Genomic DNA, 12,965 nt, shown 5'->3' on the forward strand with positions numbered 1-12,965 from the left:
AGTAGAGTATACACTGCATGTGTAGTTTTACTACTGCAGGGAGAAGAGATGACATTGAGAACAATTATCACCATCTGTAATTAGGGTATAATAGTGTCTTCAGAATAAAAATGTCATAAATGAAAGCCCTTCCTTACCTCTCCTTCTCTACACGTCTGTCTTTTGAGTTAGTGAACCCAAGTTCCACATCTATAGTTCAGTACTATCAGCTTCATATACTCCATAGCCTTCAGAAATAACATCTCAACATTCACTGATGTACATCAAATGTGAAGCTTGAAGTGGCTCAGAATGTAGACTTGTCTATGCTCTGTGCACATTAGAGTGCTCCTTAGCTTCTGCTGACAGGCAAAGTTAGATTTTCTATGGCAGTGGGTCAAGGGAATGGAATGTCAACTTTTATGAGTTGGAAATGGTATCGTGCCCACGGCCGTGGCGGACTCAGCCAGTGGAATATCGCAGCGGAGTCCGACACGGTGCCCCACAAAGACCCTATACTCACCTCTCTGGATCCGCCATGAGAGTCCCGTTCGGCGAGCCAGTATGCATGTGCAGTGCAGCACATGACGCGCCAATGGTGGGCGGTGACACGTAATCACGCAATACTTCCGCTGTGCTCACAGTGGAAGTATTGCGTGGCGGCCAGCTTCCATTGACTACAATGGAAGCCGGCCATGTGTTTTTCTACGGCAAATAGAACTGCCGCGTTTTCTTTCACGCTGCAGAATTCAACAGTAGAATTCCGCAGCGTGAACATTGCTAAGCAAAAAGCTATTAGGTTCAATAGAAACTAATCACTGCAGAATAACGTCGCGGATTTCTGCTGCGTGAAACAGGGCACACATCCGTCCATGGGCATTAGCTGTAATGGGTGCTCAGACACATACTGGCTTAGGAAGGAGGCAGTTGAGTATTCATTGAAACTTGTGGATATTTCTCTATGTTAGGGCTTATTCAGATGACCATATATTGGCCAAGTATTCACGTCGGCCGATATACGGTGTCTCTCTCTGCAGGGGGAGGAGGCTGGAAGAGGCGGGAGCAGTGCTCTGAGCTCCTGCCCCCTCTCCGCCTCCTCTCCGCCCCTCTGCACTATTTGCAATGAGAGGAGGCGGGATAAGGGCGGGGTTAAGTTTTGAGACTTAGCTCTGTCCCCATCCCACCTCCCCTCATTGCAAATAGAGCAGAGGGGCGGAGAGGGGGTGGAGAGGGGGCGGGAGCTCAGAGCACTGCTCCCGGCTCTTCCAGCCTCCTCCCCCTGCAGAGAGAGACGCCGTATATCGGCAGGCGTGAATACGCAGCTGATATATGGTCGTCTGAATAAGCCCTAACATTGTAAAAAGAGCTAGTAATGGAGCTGATGACAGACAAATATATCTTTAGAAAAACTGCATTCTAATTTTTGTCTATTAATCTCCTGGAAATTATGTAGAAACAGAAACAAGGCAGCAATATTTATGGCTTAATACCCATAACACAGATTCTGATTACAAGGCATTGCTGGATCTTTCTGACTAATATGAGGCACAAGGTATATGTTAGTCATGTTACATAATTAGCCTGGTTTCACATCTGCGTTGGAGGTTCCATTGCAGATCCAACTCAAAACACCGGAAGAATGCATGCAGCGCTTCATCTGCCCAAAAGCCGGACAGCTGAGCGGAAACTGAATGGATCCCATCATAGTCAAAGTGGTCCATCTGGTTCCGTCCTGAGATGCAGCCGTTCGAGCGCAGGGATTCCTCTGTCCTGCTCCCTGAGTGGATCAGGAAAGTAGAGCCTGCGGGTGCAGGTGTGAAACCACCCTTAGATATTGTAGATGTGCCTAACTGCGTTATAGCATTGCTCTATTGGCTCTGCTGCTACTCTGTGCTTAATGTATGGTCAATGCAGTGCCCACTCAAAGTCCAGGCTGTATTATGTAATGTGGGGTCTCTGAATGTGTCAGTGTGGGCGTCCAACATACCTCCAGTGGAAAATACGAATTCAAAGGATATAGATATTATCAAAGGGGTAAAATATATATTGCTTTTAGTTGTATACATAACATGTCTATTAAACAAAAACATAGCACAAAACAATAAAGTATAGAGAAAACAGCCACATCCAAGTAGTACAAATTTATAGTTAGGCTGCCTGTCCACGGCCGTGCTGGAATATCGCTAGTGATATTCCGCCGCAGGGGAGGAAGGGGGGGCACTGACAGATCTCCACGATGAGCCTATCTAATAGATAGGTTCACCATGGAGAATCGTGGCAAATCGCAGCTTGCCCCAATTTCAACCACGCGAAAGGAGAATCGCTATGATTCTCCGCTCATGGACGTTGGGCTGCGCTTTCCATAGCCTATGGAAATCTTTTCATAGTGTGATCCGTGGGCAATTTATCAAAAGCAGATCATCACCCATGGATAGGCAGCTTTAGGGCTCCTTCACATAGGCGTATGCGCAACTGCGTGCGAATCAGCACAATGTATTTGCCCTATGAACAAGGCTTTTTTGCACGCATACTAGTGTATCCTTAAGCACCTTTTGCGCCTGTAGGGCATGCTTTTTTGTGCATGGAACACAACCACGCCCTAAATGGCTATTTAGCCTAATGAGTTCCACATGTGTTCTTTTTCTTGCGGAATTGCACAGCGCCTTACATATCCTGCACACATTTGCGCACCCGCCATAGACCTCTATAAGGACGTTTGGTGTGGTTTTTTTTTTGAACGTTCATTTCTTAAAAGGTAATATGATTGAACTCATCAAAATAAATGGGTTCTATTCACTGTGTATTGCGCGTGTAAATACACCCGTGGTAAGGAGCTCTTAAAAAGCCAATGTCTGATATTTTCATAGATCCCTTCCCCGCATTGGTACCATAGGGGTAAATCAAACTCTGCTGTCTATATATTGCCACTCATAGTACTTTGAACTGCTTCCAGCTCCTATTTTCTGTGTTTTTAACATGGCCTATTGACCTTGGAATGTGATTCAGCCTGCCTTTACTTCTATTGTGACCCGCTCTTTGATGCTTACCATGACTATCTGATACCGGACCCTTGTTTGCTGCTATTGTACATTGCTGTTTGCTATGCTATGCCCATTCTTGACTGATCTCACCTGCTGATCCCATACCAGGTGTGCCTCCTTGGTAATGAACTGGATGTATGACCACACATGCCATCGCCTATTGCTACAACAGTAATTGAATTCCTGCTTAGGTCTCCTAAGCCAAAGTTTATTCAGGGTATAAAGGGAAAACCGTATTGCATCCAAATTCTGGGGCAACAAAGGTCTATGAGTAAATGTGGATATAAGCAAAAGGGACTGCTAAAAGTGACAAGTGGATCTTCCCTGAATATCTGTAATAGCCATTGGCATTACAATAATTCTACATTAGTAAGCAGTTATTAGTTGTGACCAGTAGAGGTCAGCACAATACGATTCACACTCAGCACTGCCATCGCTACACTAACCTGTAATTACTGGATTACTAACCTGAATTACTGACTACCCAAGCAGGAAAAACTAAAATATCAAAATGCTAAGTAAGGGTAGATGTTTTTGAATCCCTACTAATCACTTGAGAGAACCATACTGTAGATGGCAACACAACCCTTCTAGCTGTAGTTCAATTGTTTCACTTCGGACAACCTGAGTTTAGCTGTACACCGTGTACTGTATATGCCACATGATCAGTTATTTATGTTCCCACCATTGGAAATCCCACACTCCCATTAGCTGCATTTCTCACTGAGAACACATTTCCTCCTACAGCGATCCTGTAAGGAGTATGAAGAATTTCAATGTGAATACTTGTAGCAAAGATAATTCTGTCTGTCCAGCTAATGCACCACCATAGTAATGCAGCGTCTGAGGAGCAGGCCCACAGCCGAGCAGATGGCGGGGAAAAATAAAGATCTCTGTCACAGTGGCCCTACCATTTCCTCCCCTCGGGGTAGCTCGGGACCCGTCCAAGTCTCTGCTGGGGAAGGTCACAGGGAACATGCAACTGGAGAATACCTTGAAACTTCTTGTCACTCGTGACGCCAACATTCCGTCCTCTGCGGTGATACTGGGTGCTGGAAATGACATAGTCCACACACAGGGATAACTTTCTGGACAAACTGAGAACTGTTGGTAATGTCTGTTTACTTGTCAACTTGTCAAGAGTTCGACAGCAGAATTGGCACAGATACAATGGAAGGAGGTCGTATGACAGGGAGGATACTTGTGGTAAACCGGACAATCCACAGACTAGTTATCTGTGTGATTCCGCTCCCGGCGACTCTCTCCAGCGCTTTACTGGTCCACACTCACGCTTCCTGTGCCATCCTTTCCCCAGGCAATGATCCCTCTCTCCACTTATGCTTAGTGGTAGCACCAGTACATCCCAGCCAGAATAATCCCAAGCCACAAAACTGAAATTTGCTCAGCCTCTTTCATACGTCCACACACAGACTGATCAGACAGTGTCTGTGTGCGGACTGACTTTCCTCCAAAACCACAAGGGGCACACACACTTGCATTCACTGTGCGAACACATATATATCACAAGGTCACATGACATACAACATGATACATTTTCCAGACATAACCCAGACATTAACCCATTCAGTGCTGCAGAGGTGCAATACACATCAAATGCATATAGTACAGAAGATGCCGACAATACGATTGCACAAGACAAACACAGTCAACACTATGGAGGGGCCCTGCTAACTCTGGGCCACTACAGTAACAGAGTATGTAAGGCCAAAAAAAGACACATGTCCATCCAGTTCAAACTCTTTCACATGAGGGCATAAACATTGCATTTTTATGGGCGACCGATATACGCGACCATCTGTAGCATTGGTTTCCAATGCAGTCGTTGACACCGGCGATTATACAGCACATGGAAACATGTAAAATAGAACATATGCGACCAAAATACATGCATATACGTTGAGCAAAAAGATAGTTCTAGAACTATGTTTTGGCCAATATATGCCGGCGGGTCCCATCGACTCCTATGGTAGCAGGGGAAAAAAGGAAGGGGGAAGCTGCGAAAAGCTTACAGGTGCCTCTATATAGGCATTAGAAGTCATGCAGAGGAATATAGCCAAGTGAGGGTTTTCCAGGGTGCAACATATTTTTTCATTAAAAACCACGCTCAATGGTCATGTGGGCGAGAAAATGCTAATTACCCTGGCAGAAAAAAGTCCTTTTACATGATTTTTACAGCGCTTACAAGAAAACATAAAAAAGCATACACTCGTGGGAAAGAACCCTAAGACACTACATGCTGATCTGACTGGCCAGAACTGCTCATGTGAACAGCACTGGTCAATCAAAGCAGGTGTAGTGTCTTCAGGTATATTCATTTTTACATTTTCTCCCATAGGAGTCTATGAAGCCTCCAGTGCGTTTCGGTCAAAAGATAGGACAATCTTTTTTGGCTGCCTATAATATTGGCTGCCGAATTCGTACAAACAGTTGAACATGCTTTTTATTTTGTACGGCAAAAAGCGTAACAAAAAAACGCTAAAAAACAGAGGCAAAATGCTAATTTTTAGCATTTTGCCTCCCAAAGAATGCAATAAAAGTGATCAAAAAAGCCATACATTCCCCAAAATGGTACCAACAAAAACTACAGCTCGTCTCGCAAAAAATAAGCCATTATAGAGCTCCGTACATAGAAAAATAAAAAAGTTACAGGACTTTGAATGCAGCTATAGAGAAAAAAAAAGATTTCCAAAAAAAAGGGTTTTTATTGCAAAAAAGTGTAAAAACCAAAAAAATATAAGAATTTTGTTATCGTTGTAACCATACCGACTCGCAGAGAAAATTTAGTGCGTCATTTATGCTGCTTGATTAACGCTGTAAAAAAAAAATTTTAAATCTATGACAGAATTGATGCGTTTTCTCTCCCTGCTATCATAAAAAAAAAAATAAAAGTTTTATGATATAGTCTATGTACCCAAAAGTAGCACCAATAAAACTACAGCTCGCCACGCAAAAAACAAGCCCTTATACGGCCGCGTCGACAGAAAAATAAAAAAGTTATGGCTTTTGAAAAATGGAGATGGAAAAATACCAAAAAATCGCTTGGTCCTCAACGCCAAAATAGGCCATGTCCTTAAGGGGTTAAATATACCTGAATACATTATGAAATTCTTTCGGCATATCGATCCCAGTGTGACATTGCACATTCTAGAGACATTACTTTTATCTTTATTATTGTGTTATAATGGCTCTCTGTTTGCATTACATAACATTTAGAGCTAGAAATCCAATAAAAATCTTCATAGCGAGACATTATGTAAATAGCAATAAGTCTCTTAAAGGTTACAAAGTAACAGGTAAGTAATAAAGTGACTGGTCATACCCAGAACATCATTTCTGACCAATAGAACAACAGGCATGGTGACTGATCATGTTGTTAAGGCTTGTCTCATAATAACCACATTTTATAGTGAAACCTCAGTGCTGTCTGCTAACCTCCATTGGTCCAACTTCTACACACCGACAGGAAACAGCTGATTTTTCTGGAGGAACTTGTCAGGCACGCATTTAGGCCTCATTCACACAAACGATTTTGCGCAGCTAAGTTAGCCACGCAATAAAATCGCAACAATTAAAACCAATGGTTTCCTATGGATTCATTCAGGTGAATGATTTTTAGCCATGCAAAAAAAAATCTGACCTAAAAAGCTAGCACATAAATGACTAAAGCCGGCGATCTAAAATTCCTGCTGTGCAAAAATATAGGTCTTGCCCTATCTTTGGACTGAAAAATGCAGAAACCTCCATAGACTCCTCTGGGTGCTGCAAAAAAAGAGAGGGAGAGGACGTTTAGTATTGATTGAACATATCAAATTTATAATCATATGCATGTTTAACTCATTTGTAACATAAAAAAGAAGTAATCCATCTCCAGATGTGTGCGCACATCAATAATTATTTAACAGCTTATTACATCATGTTCATAATTATATGTATATTTAGCTCATTGAATAAATAGAATTAATTCAGAGTTCGTAGCAGAGATAAAATGTTAATGAGCTGTTTGTGATCTGACGTGGAAAGCGCTCCGATCACACAAATGGCCAACACATAGTTAAGAATGGAAGGGGTTAACACATCAGGTTTAAGTTAATTAATAAAGGTTTTTAAAGACACATATTGCACCATGGGAGTAGGAGGCGATCAAGACCTAAACTAACAGGTTGAAACGCGTACTCCAGGAACATCTTATTACCGTGATGTTGTGAGCACTGTGCACCAATAAAGAATTAAACTTACTTTTATGTAAGTCCGAAGCTTCCACCATTATTGCCTATATTTAAAGGCCCATTTAGGCACAATGATTATTGCTCAAAATTCGCTCAAAAGCCGTCTTTTCAGCAATAATCGTTGTGTGTAACTGCACTGACATCATGCAGTTTTTGTTAAGCTGTCGCCCATCGTTGTCTTTCAGCGTGCTGCAAGACAACGATGAGCCTTATCAGGGATTCACAGCAGGATACAGCTGATACTATTGTTTCAGCTGTATCCCGCTCCCTGAACACAGGATGGGTATGAAGAACAGAGCGGTCCAGCTCTGTTTTCCAGACCCGGCAAGGAGCTCCCGGCTGTATAACAGCCGGGCGCTCCGTGCAGAAAATATCTGGATCTGGATACAGAAGACAAGCGGGGACACCCCACTTGCCTTCTGCATCCTCCTCTCCGAGCACTCGGCTGTATAACAGACGGGTGCTCGAAGCGGGGGAACAGCTGGATGCAGAAGGCAAGCCGGGACACCCCGCTTGTCTTCTGCATCCTCCGCTGGCAGGCAAGTCGATTGCTCATCTTGAGCGATCATCTTGCACTGTAAATGACACAACGACTGTTGGGGTTCTTGTAGACAAGATCCTACACTACCACTTTCCCTGAATAAGCAGCAGCACTTTCCCTAAGCTTTCCCAGTGTGTGTCTGATGCAAGCCGCGGGCGGGACCGCTTTAAGTACTCGGCGGTCACTTGATCTCACCAGCCACTCACTGCAGGGGGGTGGGATAGGGCTGGAACGTCACAGGAGGAAGTGGTAATGCCTTCCCTGCATGTCTATTGGCTAGAAAATGGTGCTAAACATGCGGAGAAGGAAATGTAATTGACTGGAGTACCGCGTGGTGCTCGTCTCGGGTAACGAGCATCTCGAGCACCCTAATGCTCGGACGAGTGTGCTCGCTCATCTCTAAGCAGCGCCTTTTTTGGCAATACTTTGCACGCAGCCATTGCGGATTGACTGCAGGTACCCTGTTCATCGCTAAGCGACAGCATGGGAAATGCAAACAAAAAAAGTTGTACTGCGCATGACCACCTGCATGCATATGCGGTCATACGCAATACAATTATGTGCCATACGATGGGTTACCGGCCGAGCTCACAGCCAGAATCAGCTGTGGGCCTCTCGCATGCAGAATCCAACCCCTCATGTAAGCCCAGCCTAAGTAAACACCTATTTACACGGAACGATATATCATTCAGTTTTCTGTATGCAGAAATCGAATGATGAATAAATAAAAAAGAGACGTCTCATTCGTTGTCAGGTCGCTGCAGGCATTTGCACTGAACGATAATTGTTTACATTCTTGATGGATTGCGAGAATCCAAATGATAACCGTTCCATGTAAAAGCACCTTTGGTATTACGTTAGGCCATGTATGTTAGCAGCTCTCTGCTCTGCTTCATAGAGGGGGTCTACTTACACATAGTTTTACTGTGGATTTGCTTAGTTTTTTTTTACATACATATGTGGAAAGCATCTAGACATCAATGTTTATGCTACATATTTTCCCACTTACAGTCAATAGAGAAAAGTGAATCATAAAAATGCACAAGACTGTAAAGTACTGTGCAAATAAGGGAGTTGGAACAAAACCTCTGCAGCGCCACCTATTGGAAGGCAGCATCCCGAAGGAGAAAAGATAGTGTTCCTGACCCATGTCACAGGCCTTTCGCCAGCCAAGCCAGAAACCTACTGCATGCCGATGAAAGGCAAACACCCCAAAACAGCTGTCTATGTATGGATTCTGGCTTGGCTTTCAATTCCCAGTCATTGTAACAAGGCTTGCATAAAGAGTCTAACATTGTCTTGCAGAAATGCTGCCTTCCAATAGGTGGCACTGCAGAGGTATTGTTTCATCTCCCTTATTTGCATATTACCCAGAGGAGCATTCATGGCCTTATAGGTCTCCTCACTTGCTCACCTCCTAGGTGCTCTTCCTAAGGAGGAACAATAGCGTTCCTGTAAAGTACTGAACACACTGCACTTCTATAAATCACCCGGCTTTCAACCTTAGTTTAGACATCATAGTGACTAGTACAACAGTATAGTGACCGGTTCATTTTCCACTCATTTTTATTCGACATTGCAGGGCAATAAAACAACAGTAGTGGGTCTAATGGATTCACACAGTAATGCAGTAATAATTCAAAACTATTAAGCTGCCTGCACACGGCCGGGTTGGATTCCGGATGCGGGATCCCACATCGGAATCCGACCCTGTGCCCTGCGTACCTGTAGTTTTCTTCTTCCTTCTGTGCTGCGGATAGTCTGGCCAACAAGCTGTCAGACATGCACAGTATAGACTTCCCCGTGCCATTGCCAGACAATGACGTGGGTCCCCTGACCTTTTTGCAATGTCAATTGTGGAAGGGCCGCGGGTCAGACGGCTTCCATTGACTTCAATGGAAGCCACCTGTGTAGAGCCTATACGAAAATAGAACATGCTGCGATTTTTCCTGAGCGAGCTGAAAAAAGAGCAAAATAGGCTTAACTTAAAGGAAACAAAAAAAATCAAGAAATGCTTTGTCTGCACAGCAAGTTAAATGGGTGTAGTGGCCCCACCATCCTGGTCCCCTCTATAAATGTCATAAATGTTTTGTGTTATGTTTGTTTGTCCTGTAATATCCAGTGTGTGTGTTGCACAAATCGGGCACTTAAGAGGTTAACTCCAATAAAATCATTGCCTGCATGTAGATGTATCAGTTTGTCATGTCATGTGGTATGAGTAAGGCTATACATAGGAGTGCTTGAGAGCGGGGAAAGGGTCTTCATCTTGTGTACCTGAGGGAGTGCTAAAACAGAGCCACATGAAAGCACCTTCAGCTTCCATGTAGGTGAAGATGGAAGAGGAGGAGCAATGTCCTGTAGCGTTTGGAGTATGGATGTGAGCAGAGTGAGTCCCAAGATTTTAGAGTCAGAGCAAGTTCCAATAATTCTGTATAGAGGAACCAACCGTACAGGTACCAGTTCACACTACTGGCTTTTCCTATGCGGCTGTCCAGTCTTAGGATCACCGTACAGAGGTACACCACTGAGTCACACCCACGCGCCTGCCATGTGGGGTGTCATTGTTTAAGTCTGCTTGTAAATACTTGTCTGCCAGAGAGTCTGCGGAGTTATCCCTGCCCCCTTCCTCCTCTGGAGTGCTCCTAGTCCAGGAGCGGTGACATACAGATAACGTGGACTGTGGGACCGTGTTTGTCCTGTTTTTTTTCCCCTGATCTCTGAGCTCTAGCCTGTGTTGAAATAAAGTGAATTGTTCCTGCATTGCCTTAAAATCCTCTTCTTGTTAAAGTTTATTTCTTCAAGTAAAGTTATACCGGGCCTCAACTATTCCTGGGGATCCGAGGTACTATGCACAAGTCTCTACCCCACTCACCCCGTCTATTTGGCATTCTCTATCTTAGGGGTGTCGAAGCTGGCCTGTGATCCTACTCTGGCCTTGGCTACGTGTTATCCCTCTGGGACCAAAGCCTGGTAAGTGCCGCTATAACAAGCCAGAACTTATCCCTGCCAGCTCTTCACGTTAACTAGGTGCCCGGGGTCACCCCTCTGGGGTGTTGCATGGGTAGGTAGTACTGTACAACTTTGGTACATAAAGGTAATTCACTTTATGATTAAATGTTTCCAAATGCTTCCCATATACATTCCTTTAAGATCCTTTTTCAACTTTTTTCAGGATCTATGTTTGCAGTCAATCAATAGGAATAAGATCGTCAATTGGCTAAAAATCTGTCCTGGTCATCTGATCTTTATGCTGATGCTCTGTTTATTAGAGCTATAGCAAAGTTATCAGAGCTACACAGTGTGTGTAATCAAAATTATTCAATTCAACCCCCATTGCAAATTAGGTTTAATTTGCCAAATTTTAGAGATGAGCGAACGTACTCGTTTAGGGCGATTTCGCAATCAAGCACCGCTTTTTTCGAGTAACTGACTACTCGGGCGAAAAGATTCGGGGGGCGCCTGGGGTGAGCGGGGGATGGCAGAGGGCCTGTTCCCCACTGCTACCCCCCGCTCCACCACGCCGCCCCCCGAACCTTTTCGCCCCAATTAGTCAGTTACTCGAAAAAAGCGGTGCTCGATTGCGAAATCGCCCTAAACGAGTATGTTCGCTCATCACTACCAAATTTACATCTTTCAGCTGATTGCAAAATAAAAAAAACCCAAACAATCAAGCAAGAACAATTTAAATAACTCAGCACAACTAATATACCAGTGGTTTCTCCAGATTCAACACACAATGCCACTTTTAATGACTTCTGTAGCCTCAGAATTATTTAACCCCGTCATAACAGGTGCCTTTAGTACTTAGTAGAGCTCCTTTTGCTGTTATGACATGCTGCAAGTGTAATGCTTAACCACACACCAGCTTCTGACAGCGTTCCTGAGGAATCGTAGCTCATTTTTCGTGGGCAATGCCCTTCAGTTCACTAATATTCCTGGGATTGCCTGCAGCAACTGCCTTCTCTAATTCCCTTTAAAGAGTTTCTATAGGGTTAATATCAGGTGACTGTGATGGCCTCTCAAGTGTCTTTCAGGTCTTCTTATGAAACCAAGCCTTAGTGGACTTTGAGGTATGCTTGAGGTTATTGTCCTGTTGGAAGGTTCAATGACACCAATGTTTCAGCGTTCTCACAGAAGGCATAACCTTTTCTCCTAGACTTTTCTGATACTTGAGGGAATACATCTTGTCTTCTGCATGCTGCAGGTTTCCAATGCTGAAGGAAGGAAAGCAGCCGCAGAGTATCATCGAGATCCCATCATGCTTTGCTATAGGCAGGGGGTTCTTTTCAGCATACGCTTCATTCTTCCTCTTCCAGACACACCACTGATCCATAGACATAAAAAGTTCCAGTTTTCTTTCATCTCCACAGAACAGAATCCCCAAACTCCTTTCCTCTGTAAAGAGAACACACCAGTGCCGGCAGTGTGTCCGCAGCTAAAATATTGAGGAAGGGGTGCAACAGTCCCGAAACACAACTATCATATGCTGGATTTATTCTTAATAAGAACAGAGGAGTCAAACTTAAAAATACGTATGGGACCTCTTTAAGAAAAGGGATTGCACCTACAACCACTTTTTTTTCCAGTAACAAGTGCCCCTTATATTGGCCTAAATAGTAAGTCCTCCCCATATTGTCCCCAAAAATTATAACCCTCATAATGGCTCCAGTAGTGTCCCAAGTAATAATAGAGATCCCCATTGTGACCCCACTAGTAATAGTGTTATGGATTGGTACTAAGGGTACCCGATGATGAATAGCTGCCCCCTTCCTAATTAGAAGTTCCAAGGCCTGTGCATGCATGGGAAGAATCACTCTGACACACTGTTCAGCAAAAAGAAACTTCTTTATTCTAATCAAGCTGCATGGGGTTTTATAAAAAGTGTGTATAGTTAATACGTCATGAAGTACGAATCTGTAGCTGATTGGTTATTGCTCTTATAAGGGTCTCTTCCTGCAGGGGCTGCTGTCATCATCTTTGGTATCTTGGTTGCATTCTTGGAAGGAGGCGCCAGCTTGAGTTATATGGTGGGAGGGGGGAGTGAGTAGTTAGTCAGCACTTTGGCAGGTAGCTGTGTTAGCAAGTTTAGAACGGAAGCACATATTTGCAATAGGCATTTTACTTAGTTTATTACAATCCATTACAATAGTGTCCCCC

At 43.9% G+C, this 12,965-nt stretch overlaps 1 protein-coding gene across 1 annotated transcript in view; it reads right to left on the bottom strand.

Moving 5' to 3' along the window:
- LOC136620294 (putative ferric-chelate reductase 1) overlaps window positions 1–12,054 on the bottom strand; it is a 100,825-nt gene extending 88,771 nt beyond the window's left edge. Inside the window, exon 1 of the mRNA XM_066594994.1 lies at window positions 11,941–12,054. Coding sequence (XP_066451091.1) covers window positions 11,941–12,054 — 114 coding nt within the window. The remainder of the gene's footprint in view (window positions 1–11,940) is intronic.
- Window positions 12,055–12,965: the final 911 nt, after the last annotated feature.

This window comes from Eleutherodactylus coqui, chromosome 3 (genome assembly GCF_035609145.1).
Source record: "Eleutherodactylus coqui strain aEleCoq1 chromosome 3, aEleCoq1.hap1, whole genome shotgun sequence".
In the NCBI taxonomy this organism is placed as follows: domain Eukaryota; kingdom Metazoa; phylum Chordata; class Amphibia; order Anura; family Eleutherodactylidae; genus Eleutherodactylus; species Eleutherodactylus coqui.